Here is a 17,557-nt window from a genome sequence, read left to right as displayed (position 1 = left end):
CTCGATGGTCTCTTTCAATATGAACATCCCTGAAAGGGGTAACCTAAACAGAACCTAGTACTTGGATGGGAATTGGTTTTGCTTGGGGCCACATGGGAAGCTTGGGTATTGGTGTTACTGAATGCAAGTTGGAGTGCCCAATGCAGAGTCCAAACCAACCGAAATGCTGGAGTTTGGAGCAAAGAAAGGTTTATTGCAGGGCCAAGCAAGGAGAAGGGGTTGGGGAGCAGGCAGGGAGGACTTGTATCCAAAAAGCACTGAATTCCCCAGAGGGTTTCAGCAAAGCATATTTAAAGGCCAGGTGAAGGAGGGGTGGGTCGAAGGGTACGTGATCACCTCGTGCATGTCTCTGGTTGATGTTGAGGTAAGGGAGAAGCCAACATTCTCAACCCCTAGCGCCAGAAGGTCTGAGAGCCATGTGCTCACAATCATCAAGTAGTTAATTTCTAGCATTTGGAGTTGGTTTTCAGCATATGAAAAACTTAGGAAATATGCATGAGATAGTATTATCTGGGTACTTCAGAGAAGAGCTACAGCAGAGGATATGGGGGAGGGGTCTGTCCTAGGAAGGCCCCAGAGGGTCCTGCTTGGTTACATTGGGAACAAGAAAGTTTGCTGAGGAAAAAAAAGAGGAAAAGAAAAAGGAAGTGGAAGCGCCCCCAGGATAGTCATGTCTCCTTCAGAATTACACACCTGTTTGGATGCTGATATGCAAATGCTGTCATTTTCTCCTCTGATTTCAAGGATGACTTGGGGTAAAGTCCTGGATGTTAACAATGCCCCACCCCTGGTTTTTCAATAAAAATGGCATCTGGGAAATGTGGGAATTTATGCAGGAAAATTATATGTATGACTTAATAATAGATAAAATTAACTTGGTGATAGAATCCTAACATATCCCCTAAGCATAACAATTATATATTATATATAAGTGTATTGTTATATAATATATGCTATAGGTTCTATATAAGTATACATTATCTAATTATGTAACATATTGATATATAATTATATATAATACATATAATTAGTACACCTAAGGGATATGTTAGGGCTCTAGCATCAAGTTAATTTGATCTACTTTATTAATTTAACTCAATTGGAGGAACAGTTAGAAGACTCATCTGAGCTAAAATGGTTTCTGGGGTTGATTAATTTCTAGGAATATTTTCTAAGAAGGAACAAAATAGCCAGATTTATGATACCCTTTGCACCCTTATTTTTAGAATAATTCAAAATAGAAATTATGGCACAAATTGAGGTGAAAGATGTAAAGCAATTACTTTCAATTTTGTCACCTTAATTATTTCCAGCAGAACAGAAACCCTTTCAGGGAGATGTGGGTCTGGAACCTTTTAAAAGTGTGTGGACGTGTTGGATGCCCTGACAAGGTCACTTGTTCAGGGATGCAGCCAGTCTCGGTGAGGACAAGACCAGGCTATGCTACAGTGGTTCAGGAAAAACATGACAATGTAACAATAGACCTGCATGTTGGGAGGAGAAGTCATTTCTTTTCCCGGTAGGAAAACCTCACAGAGAGTCAGATGCATGTTCAGGCGTGCGTAAGGCGAGAGAATAGAAATTAATTTGCTTCTCCCATAGAAACTGCAGTTTCCGCGTGCTCAGCCACTGTGCTTATCTTTGGAAGTTCATCCTCTGAGGCTGAATAAAATTTCTGCTGTTTGGCTTTTTAAATACAGTAGTACATTGTTTGCTTAAAAACAGAAAGCTCATTTGATCAAGTATCCTTGCTACCGTGATCATGTTCTTCAGAATATTAGCTCCGCTACTAGCTGTCAAATGAGGTTTTAATAGTTGGCACTGTGGGCTTCTGTCACCTCTCTGAAAGGGATTTTCCCAGCCGTTTTCGCCTTCTGTCCCTATCATGTTTCACTCTCCTACAGCATTTAGAAGTGGAGCACAGCGGGCAAAGTGATTTAAGGGCAAGACAATGGGAAACGGATGCCTTCTTTTTAAAAAAAAGTCCTGGCCACATACTTCGATCTAACATTGTGTTGGGGAAAGCATTTTTTTTAAATCTATGCTCTAATGTTTGACATAGTCACATTTTCAAACATAAGGCCAGGTTAAATTTGTCCTAGAATTCACAAATTTTTTGCACAAAATTGAAAACCTTTGGTGAGGGTTGCAAAGTCACAGTGTTCTTGGGTGCTTAGATTTGTGCTGGAGGCATGGCATTCAATAGGAGAAAGCTCCCACAAAGACCCCACTGCCCGCTCCCCGATAACGACTCTTCTGGCTGTGAGCCTGCTCTAAAAGGGTACACGACACCTGCCCCTGCGACACACAGCAGATCACTACTTTCCTACACAGTGATTGACAGCAAGGAGACACCCAGCTGATTTGACTGGTTTTCAAAAAGGATAAAAGGAAAATCACAGAGATCTGCGTGACACAGGGTCTGTACTAGAGATGAGAGTGAGGTGGGGACAGGGTTCAGTAAAGCTGTTGACGGATGTGAAAGGCAGAGGACTTTGAAGGAGAATACTAAAAGGACTTTGTCAGCTGGAAATGACTGTAGGAAGGAAAAGAGACTAGGTAATCGTAACCTGGATATTATAGCAACAAAGAATGTATCTGGCATTGGTGTTTTCCATTTACAAAGAGGTGTGAGATTATCCAAATATTTCCAAGAATCCAAACATGTATTACCACAGACCAGGGTTTCTCAGTTTTGGCACTACTGACATTCTGGGCTGGGTGGCTGTTTGTTGTGAGGGTGTGTTCTATGTGTTGTGCTCTGGTTAGCTACACCCCAGGCCTCTGCCCACTAGATGCCAGCAGGATCCCGCCCTGAGTCGTAACAACCAAACTGTCTCCAGACAGTTGCATCCACAATGCAGATATTTTCTTGGGGGGCAAAACCACCCATGGCTGAGAACCACTGGCCTAGACCAGTGGCCTGTAACCTTGGCTGCATAATATCACAGTAAACTCTCAAAATACAAGTGCAAAGAGCCATTTCCTAAGATTGATACTTGATTGGTTTCTGGTATGGCTCAATCGTTGGCATGGGTTTTAAGTTCCTGAGATGATGCTTTTCAGTCTAATGAGTCTAACGATCAGCTTAGGAAACAGTGAGTGAATGCCTACTATGTGCCCAGCCCTGCCTTAGACGATGAGGGTGCAAAGATAAATGAGACATCGTTCTTAGCCTAGAGAGGTTTAGAATCTAGTGAAGAGACGGACACACGGTGGATACTTTTCCAAGATGCTATACTCAATTTCCTTAAGGTTTAATGTACAGAACACTGCATCAGCACAGAGGAAGAGCTGGTAGCCTAATGACACAATGTCTGAGGTATCACTACATCTCTGCTGGAACTGCTACAACAACAATAAGGAAGAGAAGTAACAGGAACTCATGTCCATGGCAGTTTCACTACAGTATACATGTACATACCTGCGTACGCTTGTACACACACACACACACACACACACACACACACACACACACACACACCAGAAACGCACACATGTATTGGAATGGTCATAGCATCATGCAGGAGATGCTCTCAGTGCCTCCCCCAAATCCCCTTAGCACTCACTGCTCTCATACATGTCAATGGCTTCCTAATGTAAACATCTGTGACTCTCAGCCAGGGAGCTTTTTCTGGCTGCAGGGCCATCTCTGGCTGTCCCAAAAGCAGGCTGCAATTCCTGAAGTTACTATCCCTGGAACAGCCATCAACCAATGACAAACGAGAGTCAAGTCATCCCATCCAAGATGGTGAGTAGCTGTGGGATTATGTCCCAGGTCACATTCCCTGCTCTCTCCCAAAGGACGCCAGTGGGAACGAGGCCCACTGGCGCTCATCCAGGTTCTCTGTAGAGGACTCAGTCCTGTCTATACTTACTTCTCCATTCCCCTATGAACCCCCAAATCAACTACTTGAACCCAAATCTCATCTTGGAGTTTGCTTCTAGGATAACCCAGCTAAAGACACAGCCTTACTCATATAAGCTAAACACTTAAAAAAGGAAGGAAAAAAGAGAATGTCCATCAACAGAAGCACAGCTAAATAAGTGGTAGAACATTATAAAATGAACCAACTATAGCTTCTTATCATTACGTGAATGAATCTCACCAAACTTAATTCTGAGCAGATGTTATAAACAAAATAATACATACTTTATCGTTACTACATCAATAGAAAGTTAATACTAGGCAGCACTTGTTCATGACACTAAAACGCATGACGGTGGTACCTTTGGGAAGAAGGAATGGCAGGTGGGGACAGGAATAAGGGGGTAATATTCCATTCTTAACATCCCTAACGTTACATGGGTTGTCACTCGCTGATTATTCACTTATTCTTACTCTTTTTCTGTAGTATTTCAATGAAAAGTTTTAAAGAATCTAAACAGTCATTGTTTAGATGATGTAACAGAATTAGGACGTGGGGAAGGGTGGGGAGAAAAATATGTGGTAGTTACATTAGCTCTCGTTGAAGAGGGTCCCTAACCAAAGATTCAGTGGCCACTGGGCGCCTTACAGCTAAAATCAGTAAAATAAGCAAAAGCAGGTCCTGAGCCTGACCCCTTAACTGGGTTGACAATGACTGTAATCTCACTAATTTTCATTCCCTGCTGTTTGTTCTATACCTTGCCTCCACAATCTTCATTTTAAGAGTGGATTGTTCCTTTCTGCATGGCCTCGTGGGCTGAAAATTTCAGCCATAATACATAGAATGCAGGTAGGAAAACCAGTAAAATATGTAATGAAGCATTAGAAGTGTTAGCCATGCTAACTTCTCAGACCTGAAGAGAGGTCTTTTCAAAAGTCTCAGCACTCCAAGAAAGCTATGCTCTGTCAAAAGCTTTTCTCGAACACTCCTCTTCACCGCGCACCTAGGTGCTCCCTGAGACGGAGCCCACACATCCAGCGGTGCTGGGCCCAGCAGCTACGCTCTGTTGATAAATAACCACAGAAATGCTTCAGCAGTTATGTTCCTCATCGGTAGGCAAATTCATTAGAGAGCCAAGGAATCACTTGGATTCTCTCCTGTCTTCCTGCTGCAGGATGGTTGTACGCGATTCTCTTGGCTCTAGCCCAAGGATCTTGATTTCTTCACCTCCTGCCCTCTAACAAGGTCTTTCAAAGGAAATACCATTTTCTGTCTTCTCAGCTGTGCCTTTGTTCCAATCCGTCAGATTAGTTCACAGAAACTTCAGGAAGGGTCTGGTTGTAAAATTGGAGCCATGTTGCTGCTGGTGCTTTTGCAATCTTCATTAGTATTTATGGATGTGAACCCAGCAGTGGCAGTTATATCCCCATTACCGAGAGCCTGTAAAGAGCTACATTATTGTCTTACCTTAATTGGACTTCTGTTTGAGAGGAAAAAATAGAGAACTCATTTAATTTTCTCCTGCCATTGACCTATGATATTTGTAAGGCTTTTATAGATCTGCCTCATCTCTGTCAAATGGGCCCTAGGAAGGCTGGTCACCTAGTTGCTAAACTTCTCAAATAAATCCATTTGAAAACTGGGGTCAGAACACATTGGATCATGAGCTAAACAGAGAAGTCATTCTCCTGACTTGGAAAGATCAGGCTTCTTCTGAAAAATGGGGACATGATTTTGAGGCACTAGAGCAGTGAAGGAGATTTTGGAGAAGATTTCAAGTCTTTGTGGGGGAAAGAAAAAAAAAAACTAAAAAGCTCCACCACCTTTCTATTTCTTTTCCTCCCTTTAGTTTGGGTTTTTTCATGCTTTTACAACAACAACAACAACAACAACAAAGGTGAAATCATTTATTTTTCCATTTTGAGTGACGCTTGCTTCCTTGGTGAGATCCAAGTCAAGAAACAGGAAACTCCCCAGGGTTTCCTCACTCTGAAGAACTGTTCAACTCATCTCCAGAGAACCATGGTTCTGGTTCGTTGCACTTGAACTCTTTCCCAGGTGAGTCATTTGGCTCAGAGGCAACTCTAAGTGCATCAGGAAGGTGACAGGATCAATACCCTAGGGCTTCAAGCTACTCTGTCACTTGAAGTCACTCCAGCAGCACCTAAGAAGTAGCTTGGTTTTCCTACCTGCCTCCTCACTACCCAGGTCAGTCGTGTGTGGATTAACCATTCAGGTGCAGGACTATTCTCCCTTACGGAATATTTGACACACGAGGTCTACCTTTTTCTTCTAGGTTCTCCTTTTGCTCTTTTTTCTTTAGAACAGACACAGCCGCCTTTTATTCCAAACTACAGATCTGGACACTTTTGCTGACAATGGATTTTTGTTTAAAATTTGTAATGGATTCATTTGAAGTCCTTTAACGTGTTTTCTGGATTCAAATGAATTAGACATTAGACCATACTTTGTTACATATTTAACAAGACAAACTTGGTAAAAGGCAAATTTATATTAAAAAACATAATTCCACCAAAGGACTGTTTGTTTGTTCACCACCCACGTATCAAGCACTTGTTATAATACTTGCAGCAGTAGCATTTTCATAATTTATTTACTTTGCAAGCTGTTCTGCTAGACCTGGCTCTGTTATTCCTTACACTTTTTTCTAACTTTATAATTCCTTTATTTTTATCCAAATAACACATGAACACAATTTTTATGTGAATTTGACAAACTTATAAGAAAGAGCAATAGTCTCTTGTCACCCTTTCCCAGGCCAAGTCCGTTCCATTATCCACCTTGACTCTTTTGACAATGTCTTATACTTGTTTTCTCTTTCGCCCTTTCTAAAATGTCTGTTGATTGAATGGTGAAATTCCACAGAATATTCTAAAATTTTTTTATTTTATTTTCTACCTTCCTTCTCAGCATTTTTGTCAAACTTTTAGAGTTTTCTTAAATTTAATTTTCAATTCTTATATTGAATTTCTGTTTCTGCTTTCATTTTCAAACTTCATTCTTGTTCTCTGAATGTTTCTTTTTAAGGATAGACCATACCTATCTCACAGACCCAGCGTCTTTTCTTATCTCTCTGGGCTCTTCATTGTTCTTAAAGCTTTTGTCTTTGGCTCTCTCTGTATTGTCCGTTTTCACTCCAACTTCCTTTTTCTGGCTGTTTTCATCTTTCTCTTTCAGATTGGAACTTTACTCAAATGTCTGGTGACACTTGACTGTCAATTTACAATTTCCTTTTATATTATTGTATTTTGAGTAGGTAATACAATCACATGCTTCAGCATGCAAAAAATATATAAAAGAATTTAGTAAAAATTTCCCTCCCATCTTTACCATGCATCTGCTCACTTTCTCTCTCTTGCCATTGGTAACCACTGTCCTTGGACATCCTTCCAGAGTTCCTTTATGTACATAAGAGAAAAAAGAATGGATTCTTCTGTTTTCCCCATTTACATAAAAGATAGCATATTAAATGTTAAGTGTACTGTATTATACTTTGTTTTACATTAACAATATGACCTCTGGATTTTTTTATAGCTCCAAAATGTGTGCAACATAGAACACTTCATCTTTTTCGTAGCTGTATAGTATTCCAAAACTGCATGTGTTGAGTCTATTTATGGATATCACATACAACTCCACTGGTTTTTTCCACGTACTCATGAGTCAGCATCACATTGTTTTAATGACTGAGGCACTATAATATATAATAATATCTGGTAGTGCTAGTGTTCCCTCATTGCTTTTTTTTTTCCTGGCTATTTTTAATGAATAATTTTGCCATATCAACTTTGGGATCAACTTGTTTAGTTTTTCAAAAAGTTGGCATTTTTTTTTGAAATTTATTATTTATATATTATCATCATCATCATTATTACTATTAAAAATCAACTAAGACAGAATCAAATACTATCCAAGAATATGGTGTGCCTTTTCATTTATTCTAGAATTCTTTTGTGCCTTTCATATAGGTCTTTCACCTATTTTGTTATATATATTTTGAGTTTTCTTTATCGTTCTTGATGCTATTTAAATAAAGTTTTTTCTTTCTGATTATAATTTGTATATATAAACTATTTTTTCCAATATGTCTTAGCATATCTCTTAGTAATTCACAATTATCAATAGAAGCATTTGATCATTACTACAATCCCAGTCCCCAAATGTGATAGGCAGGAGAAATAAACCTTGCAGCATTAGCCCTCTAGAAAGACAGGTTAATTAATACATTTTATTTGTGTTTGGAATAGTAAATCCTTAAATTTTAATTTTTAAATATTTTTGTTATGAAATACTGAATGATAGAAAGAATATACTTAATTCAATGCAAGTTATGAAGCACAGCAATAAAACAATCATCCATGAAAAACACTCCATCCAGACAAGAAACAATATAACAAATTGGTATCCATTTTTGTGCTCTTCCCTATCCCATTCCTTTGCATAGACTAAATACAGTTTTATGTAACATAAGAATTCTGATACGGATTCCTACTTCTGAAAATATAGTAATGATGTTTCAACTCCTGCGTTCATTTGTCCTAACAGATATTAAAGCATAATCTAAAGCTGTAATAGTTGCAAAAAGATCATACTGCTGTGGAAAGAGATCAAGAGAAACAATAAATAACATAACAAATATCATGTAATTAAATATCCAGCAAATGTTATAAACCAGTAGAAAATGATCAATTTATTTAGCATTTTTCACTTATCATTTGTATTCATACTAAAATTTGCTGATTAGGGCCAGAGTTAGAAAGGTTGATTTGCCTAAGGATATACAGCTATTGAAAGACAGACATGAGAATCACATGTAGTCCATCTAAATCCAAAATGATGCACTCATCTGCTACTTCATCCTGTCTCACTATGAACTTGAAGCCAATCCAGTACAGACACACACAGACACATGTGATGGGTTTAGGGGGGATGTGGCAGAAAACTAGGTGAAGTTTAGGAAAGTCAAATGCAGGTGAGATCACAAGATCACTAAAAGAAGATAAATCATAGTAAGTGAGGGATAAAGTTGAACTGCATTTGCTAACAGACTTTGTATGTGGTATGACATGTTACTATAAATACTCATCCCCGATGCTCTACCAGCACCTATGTGCCCTACGTAGAGAAGAGGTAATATACCAAATATCTGGTAAAATGTGGGTTTTCTTTCACCAAGGACTCAAGCAACTCGTTGAAGGACTTGTTTCCTCCATAAAATAACTAGATGAAGAAGAGGAAGATGTTTCCCACTGGCTGGAACAACATGAGCCCCAGAGAAGGTGGAACTCAGGGAGAGCTCAGGGAGGAGGCACGAAAAACAGAAAATACTGCAGAGTAAAAGACTGCAGTGTCTTTGAAATTCCACTTTCTCATCCACAGTTGTAGTGAAACACATCAGCTAAGCCATGTTTCCCAGCTTCTCTTGAAGTTGAGTGTGACCCTGTAACTCATTTCTAATTGAGAAATGTGGAAAAAAAAAAAAAGCCACTTCCAGGTTCACACTTTTAGAAAGCAGGTCTACACGCTTCACACTCTTTCTCTTTCCACTGAATGGACACTGATGAGAAGGAAGCCCTAGGAATTGGAATAGCTTCAAGATGGAAGGAATCTGGGTCCCTGAATCACTGTGTGGAGAAGAGATACACACAAGCCAAGACCTCAGCCTGGTGCATGAGGGAGAAGTAAAATTCCGTTGTGTTTGAGCTCTTAAACAAGTTAGGGTCTGTTTACAAATACAGGCAAGCCTACTCTGACTAACAGACTTTGTGCATCACAGAGACATCAGTCACATTTCTCTACATTTAAGAAAAAAAATAGGTAGGCAGTGTGAAATAGCAGGCACAGAGTAGAGCAGAGAAGATGGCATGAAAATGAGTGATTAGAATGGCAGATGTTGGCAAGAGAGACATGAGCAGCAGCTGAAAGGGAGGAACAGAGATACTCCAAGATCTGCTGCTCTTAGGCACTGCAGAAAGCTCTAAGAAAGGGACAGGGTTGAGCACTGCTGATCCTGTAGGATCCTGTACTGTTAGGAACAAACTTTACAGCATAATTACCCAGTTTCTATATACTGTTGGTGAGTTCAGAATACTCAGGTTGTACGTGTTTATGTGGACAGCAGTGTGTTAATTATAGACACGTGCATATATGTAGTCAGAATGAATATACTCCCAAACATGAAAATACTATGGTTGAAGGATTAGGGGTAAGTTTTCTGTTTTTTCCCCCTCTGAATCAACTGTTTGAAAGAAGCATATCATTCATTTAAAAGGCAGTTTTTTTTTCTTGATTCTGAAGGAGAAAAATTCATCCTTTTAATTTTATGTTTTCATGAAAATATTTAATTTCTGTCCCTAAATATGCAGTAAGGAAGAGAGATGAAGTTTTGTCCAATTCCTATTGTGGAATCTTTCAAGAAACGAATATTTATATACCACACAGAATACGACTGCAAGTTTGTCTGTTCCTCTGTTACATAATCAGCTCCTTTGAAGGCAGACACTCTATTGTACTCGTGATTATTGCTGGCACTTGGCACACAGGAGGCACTCAGGAATGCTAAGTGAATGAATTTATGAATGCTTGAGTACTCCAGTAGCTTTTAATATGTAAATTCAATGGTAAATGATAAATGATCTCAGCCTTGGAGTCCCTGGTTCCTATTTCAGTTTTGCTAAGTGTATGATATAATGTAATTGACCGATCACACTAAGACACCTAAACAGTGTTCTTTTTTTCTCTTCTTTTACTTTACATGTCACAGCTCCATTCATCCAAAATAGAGGTGCAGATAGCCTTGTCAAGTTTGATACTTTTGGAGATGGAATGGGACAATACAACGTGTTCAATTTCCAGTTCGTGGGTGGCAAGTATTCCTACTTGAAGGTTGGTCATTGGGCAGAAACCTTATCACTAGACGTCGACTCTATCCACTGGTCCCGGAACTCAGTCCCCACTTCCCAATGCAGTGACCCCTGTGCACCCAATGAAATGAAGAATATGCAACCAGGGGATGTCTGCTGCTGGATCTGCATCCCCTGCGAGCCCTACGAATACCTGGCTGACGAGTTTACCTGTATGGGCTGCGGCCTTGGGCAGTGGCCCACTGCAGACCTGTCTGGCTGCTTTGATCTTCCTGAGGACTACATCAAGTGGGAAGACGCCTGGGCCATTGGGCCGGTCACCATTGCCTGCCTGGGTTTTATGTGTACATGCATGGTTGTGACTGTTTTCATCAAGCACAACAACACACCTTTGGTCAAAGCATCAGGCCGGGAGCTTTGCTACATCTTGCTGTTTGGGGTTGGCCTGTCATATGGCATGACCTTCTGCTTCATTTCCAAGCCGTCACCAGTCATTTGTGCACTGCGCCGACTGGGGCTGGGGACCTCCTTCGCTGTCTGTTACTCAGCCCTGCTGACCAAGACGAACTGCATTGCCCGCATCTTTGATGGGGTGAAGAACGGCGCTCAGAGGCCAAAGTTCATTAGCCCGAGTTCTCAGGTTTTCATCTGCCTGGGTCTGATACTGGTGCAAATTGTGGTAGTGTCTGTGTGGCTCATCCTGGAGGCTCCGGGCACCAGGCGGTACACCCTTCCAGAGAAACGTGAAACAGTCATCTTAAAATGCAATGTCAAAGATTCCAGCATGTTGATCTCACTTACCTATGATGTGATCCTGGTGATCTTATGCACTGTGTATGCCTTCAAAACGCGGAAGTGCCCAGAAAACTTCAACGAAGCCAAGTTCATTGGTTTTACCATGTACACCACATGCATCATCTGGTTGGCCTTCCTCCCTATATTTTATGTGACATCCAGTGACTACAGAGTAAGTCTTTGAATGGTTTCTTCTTTTCCTTCTAGAGTTTAAAAGACTCCTTTTATTTTATCTCAGCCATTATGTCACTAAATTATAAATGCCATTGTGAACTTCCGTATTGTATATGATAATTAATTCAATGTGTTTTTAAAAGCATTTAATTAGTGTCTACTCTGTGGAAAGCACTGTGCTAGGCACAGAGGGGAAGGTAACTGTAAATGGCATGGTCATTCAAGCAATTTATAATCTAGTGGAAGAAAAGTATAATACACACACACAGACACCCTTAAAACTTCTAATTAAAAAATATGAAAATGAAAATATGTATGCTCATGTATGACTGGAGCATTATGCTGTACACTAGAAATTGACACAACATTGTAAACTAACTATACTACAATTAAATATATATATGTAAAAATAAATGAGTAAAATTTTAAAAAACTTCTGATTAAATTTAGCAAGTGAATGACATGAGATTAAGACTGAAACCACTAGGAACCTAATGAGAATACTTCAAATTAGACACAGGAGGACCTGGCTACCACAGATTGATCTGTAAATTAAAGCAGGCTTGTAGCATTAAGCCAGAACCAGTTTAAAGGTCTAAACACTTTCACTCAAGTTTCAAATAAGCATCATTATTTCTCTAAAACAGATTAAAATACAATGTTTATTTGTTATACTTTTTCTACAACTTTAGTTTCTGTAGACATATAGTAAATATAAATAATCCTTAAATTAGTTAAAAATTTTACTGTCTATATATCCAGGTAGCCTAATTAAGTCAATATTCACATAGTCTTCAGTAATATTTAGTTCCAGGTTCTGGGCTTCAATATAATTACCATCTTTTCTGAAAGAAACACTTCATCATTCCATCATAATTTCTCAAATTGTTGAAACCATCCACCGGTTGCTCTTGCATTTATAATTTTGATGTTAGTATCTTCCACTGAGTGAGTGTAAGAATCTTCTTCCTCTTGAGCCAATTGGTTTTTATTCTCTATACTTCTTAAGTCATCATAAGGTTTTCCAGAGGCATTACGGCTTCTTTGTTACACCAATAAAGTGCCTCTGTAGTATGTAATAGTCCTTAAATCTCCTGTTTATCCTCAGCAATTCCTACGTTACCAAACTCTGAATTTTGAGCTCAAAAACAAGACGAAGCTATTTAAAGTAAGAGACTGGCAAAGCTTAATGTGTCCAGTCTATTAAATTATCCACAACCATGTGACTGAAACCAATGGACTACATTTAAGGAGGAGCAAGAAAAATAAATATATATTCAGTGTGGGGTAACAGTCAGGCTTTCTAAGACTGCCTATAAAATTCTGTGAAAATCTGTCAAAAGAGAAAACTACATCAGCAAAATCAAAGGTCAGATTATATGCACCACAGGGGAGTCTGTACCTTTAGAGTGTGGGGATTAAAACGGAGAACTACAGTCAATGCATTTTAATGCCCCCATTCATTTCTATCTTTCATCTTGATGTACACATCCATGCTTATAGATCTTTAAGGATTTTTTATTCAGTTCTTAGAAAGTCATCTTTAGCAGACATGATTTGGGGGGTTTAGGACTGTGAAAGACTTCCAGTGTTAATTGTTTTATCCTGGACATATGATTTGAACTACTCATTCTCAAAAAAGGCAGTGAAAAAATTGAGCAGAAAATATGACTGAGAATAAAATTTAATTTTTATGAATAAACTAGCATTTATTTCCAAAACACAAAGAAAATGACTTTTTTTTTTCCCTTTAACATGATAGCAACATCATGATTAAATGAAGCTAGCTAAAGATACCAGAAGTTTCACCACATAGCAGAAGTCATAAGGCAAGTTTGGGCAGAGGCTGTGAAGTTGAGTGTTTTAAGGTCCATGCTAATTAAGGAAAGGAATCCCACAGAGATCATCTCAGGTCTCACTTATCCTTGCCAATAATGCCAATCCTAAATTCACAAAAGAAATGAGGAGGTAGACCAGAACCTCCAACACAGTAGTTCTCATAGTCAACTGCACAATGAATTCACTGGGTAGCTTTGGAAAAAAATATTGATACCTAGGGCACAGCCCAAGAGATTCTGGTTTAATTGGCCTGGTCTGTGGCCTTGACATCAGGATTTTTCAGAGCTACCCAAGTGACTAATTTACAGCCAGGATTGAAAATCACTGCTCTAATGAATCACATGCTCCTCCTGTTCCACAGATATCTTCAGTTTGGGCCTGCACTGTTTTTATACTCTTTGAACTATTTGTTAAAGTTAGAAAACTGAGAAATTTTACATAACTGTCCAGATTCTTGGCTTTTCTCTTTCCCTCTTTTTTTAATTGAAGTATAGTCAGTTACAATGTGTCAATTTCTAGTATACAGCACAATGTCCCAGTCATATATATACATACATATATTCCTTTTCATGTTCTTTTTCATTATAGGTTACTACAAGATATTGAATATAGTTCCCTATGCTGTACAGAAGAAATTTGTTTTTTATCTATTTTATATATAGTAGTTGATATCTGCAAATCTCAAACTCCCAATTTATCCCTTCCCACCCCCTTCCCCCACCCCCAGTAACCATAAGATTGTTTACTATGTCTGTGAGTCTATTTCTGTTTTGTAGATGAGCTCATTAGTGTCTTTTTTCTCTTTTTAGATTCCACATATGAGTGATATCATATGGTATTTTTCTTTCTCTTTCTGGCTTACTTCACTTAGAATGATGATCTCTAGGTCCATCCGTGTCACTGCAAATGGCATTATTTTATTCTTTTTATTGCTGAGTAGTATTCCATTGTATAAATATACCACAGCTTCTTTATACAGTCATCTGTTGGTGGACATTTAGATTGCTTCCATGTCTTAGCTATTGTATACAGTGCTGCTATGAACATTGGGGTGCAGGTATCTTTTTGAATTAACATTCCCTCCATATATACACCCAGGAGTGAGATTGCTGGATCATATGGTAAGTCTATTTTCAGTCTTTTGAGGAATCCCCATACTGTTTTCCATAATGGCTGCACCAAACTGCATTCCACCAACAGTGTAGGAGGGTTCCCTTTTCTCCACAGCCTCTCCAGCGTTTATTGTTGGTGGACTTTTGAATGATGGCCATTCTGTCTGGTGTGAGGTGATACCTCATTGTGGTTTTGATTTGCATTTCTCTGATAATTAGCAATATCGAGCATTTTTTCAGGTGCCTATTGGCCATTTGTATGTCTTCACTGAAGAATTGCTTGTTTAGGTCTTCTGCCTATTTTTGGATTGGGTTATTTATCTTTTTCTTATTAAGTTATATGAGCTGTTTATATATTCTGGAAATTAAACCTTTGTCAGTCGCATCATTTGCAAATATTTTCTCTCATTCCATAGATTGTGGTTTTGTTTTGCTTATGGTTTCCTTTGCTGTGCAAATGCTTTTGAGTTTAATTAGGTCCCATTTGTTTATTTTTCCTTTTATTTCTATTGCCTGGGTAGACTGCCCTAGGAGAACATTGCTAAGATTTATGTCAGAGAATGTTTTGCCTATGTTTTCTTCTAGGAGGTTTATAGTGTCTTGTCTTATATTTAAGTTTTTAAGCCATTTTGAGTTTATTTTTGTATATGATGTGAGAGAGTGTTCTAACTTCACTGATTTATTGTGTGGCTGTCCAGTTTTCCAAGCACCACTTGCTAAAGAGACTGTCTTTTCTCTATTTTATTTTCTTGCCTCCTTTGTTGAAGATTAACTGACCATAGGTCTATGCGTGTATTTCCGGGCTCTCTATTCTGTTCCATTGACCCATATGTCTGTTTTTGAACCAATACCATGCTGTTTTGTAGCTCTGTAGTATTGTCTGAAGTCTGGGAGTGTTACTCCTCCAGCTTCATTCTTTTTCTTCAGTATTGCTTTGGCAATTCTGGGTCTTTTGTGACTCCATATAAACTTTAGGATTATTTGTTCTAGTTCTGTGAAAAATGTCCTGGGTCATTTGATAGCAATCACATTAAATCTGTAGATTACTTTGGGTAGTATGGCCATTTTAGCAATATTAATTCTTCCAATCCAGGAGCATGGGGGTATCTTTGCATTTCTTTAAGTAATCTTTAATTTCCTTAATCAATATTTTCTAGTTCTCTGCATATAATTCTTTCACTTCCTTAGTCAGATTTATCCCTAAGTATTTTATTTTTCTTTTGGATGTGATTTTAAAAGGGATTGTTTCTTTACTTTCTTTTTCTGATATTTCATTGTTAGTGTAAAGAAATGCAACTGATTTCTGTATGTTAATCTTGTATCCTGCTACCTTGCCAAATTCTTTTATCAGCTCTAGTAGTTTTTGTGTGGAGCGTTTAGGGTTTTCTATATATAGCATCATGTCATCTGCATGTAGTGACAATTTCGCCTCTTCTCTTCCAATTTGGAGATAATACAAATTCTTAAATTCCTACTTGTTTCAAAAAAGAGTTGGATCAGGAAGAGCTTAGTCTTTCCAAGAATACTCCTTAAAGTGGTGGGATTTCACCCTGTATCTCTGTGGGAAAGTGGTGGGATTTCACTCTGTATCTCTGTGGGAACGTGGTGGGATTTCACCCTGTATCTCTGTGGGAAAGTGGTGGGGTTTCATGCTGCACATAATTAAGGTAGTTAGAGAATATGGGGCACATAGGGAGTATTCTCAAGGCAAGATAGAAATGAATCAAGAATGTAGTAATATTGGTCTTACTCAAATGGAAGACAGGTTAAAGGAGTCTCGTGAGAAACTAACGGGAACTGGCATCTCAGTCAGATTTTACCAGCCAGAGGAATTCATTTAAGTAATGTTTAAGGACTTTGAGGTCTTGTGATTTTTTAATTCTTCTTCTTTTATTTTGGTTGGTTGTTTGCTTGGGCAAAAAGTGACATGATAAAAAGTAAGAGAGAAAGAAAGGAAGTAACTCTTCCTGATCAGCTTCCAAGACTACTCTGCTCGATGACGCTTTGCATACACAAGCTCACTTATTCTCATTAGCACCCTGGAAAGCAAATTTCATTATCCATTGGAAAGATCAGTAAATAGACTCAGAGGATAATTAACTTCCCAGGTGGTACAGTTAAGAAATAGTAGGACAAGTTTTTTTGGATCCAAATCCATGCCTTTCATATTACGCCACAAACTTATCTATCCTTAAGAGGAAGGATGGATTTGTAGGAATAAAGCCTAGAACAAGCAAGACTAATTGATGCTCTAACAGGTATCAAGCAGAGCAAGTGAGAACTTGGGTAAGACTCCAAAAATTCAAAGGATCTTTGAGAAATAATCCAGGCCATCCCCTGTATCATAACAAAACCATCCCAGATAGTGTAAGAATCAAACACTGAGTCATCAGGGATCCAATACATAGTTTAAATGGTGTAAATAAAAACGGCCATATTTGGGTGGAAAGTTATCCATAAAAATTTTAATTAATGGTTATTATTGAGTGTTTTGTTCATTCACGTCTTCCAAAAGTATCTGAGCATTTATTACGGGCCTTGGAGATACAGCTATCAACATAGATGATTTCCTCCTCTTTTGTAATTTACAATCTAGTGAGGAGTGAGAGGAGGACAGAGATGGAGAGTAAATAATGAACACATGAAAATGCAGGGTAACTCAAGCAGTGGTGAGTGCCGTGATGGAAGGGAGCGGGGGGTGGGGGGTGCTGCTGTAGTGCTTCTCAAACCTGAAGGTACGCACACCTGGGAATCTTGCTGAAGATTCAGATTCAATAAGAAGCGATGAGGCCCAAGATTCTGGATCTCCAGCAAGCTCCCAGGTGATGGAGATGCTGCTAGACAAAGGACTGTACTTTGGGTATCAAGATGCTGCATTTGTTTT

The 17,557-nt window shown here is 38.8% G+C and overlaps 2 protein-coding genes across 2 annotated transcripts in view; one reads left to right on the top strand and one right to left on the bottom strand.

Annotated features, from left to right (window-relative positions):
• The window catches only part of ELAPOR2 (endosome-lysosome associated apoptosis and autophagy regulator family member 2), a 290,850-nt gene that overhangs the window by 20,293 nt on the left and 253,000 nt on the right, over positions 1-17,557 (bottom strand). The window lies entirely within an intron of this gene.
• The window catches only part of GRM3 (glutamate metabotropic receptor 3), a 206,247-nt gene that overhangs the window by 171,490 nt on the left and 17,200 nt on the right, over positions 1-17,557 (top strand). The window contains exon 4 of the mRNA XM_010946623.3: positions 10,654-11,720. Coding sequence (XP_010944925.1) covers positions 10,654-11,720 — 1,067 coding nt within the window. The remainder of the gene's footprint in view (positions 1-10,653; positions 11,721-17,557) is intronic.

The sequence above is a fragment of the Camelus bactrianus genome, chromosome 7 (genome assembly GCF_048773025.1).
Source record: "Camelus bactrianus isolate YW-2024 breed Bactrian camel chromosome 7, ASM4877302v1, whole genome shotgun sequence".
Taxonomy (NCBI): domain Eukaryota; kingdom Metazoa; phylum Chordata; class Mammalia; order Artiodactyla; family Camelidae; genus Camelus; species Camelus bactrianus.
Note: the sequence above shows the minus strand (reverse complement) of the source record. Positions and strands in the feature narration are given on the sequence as shown.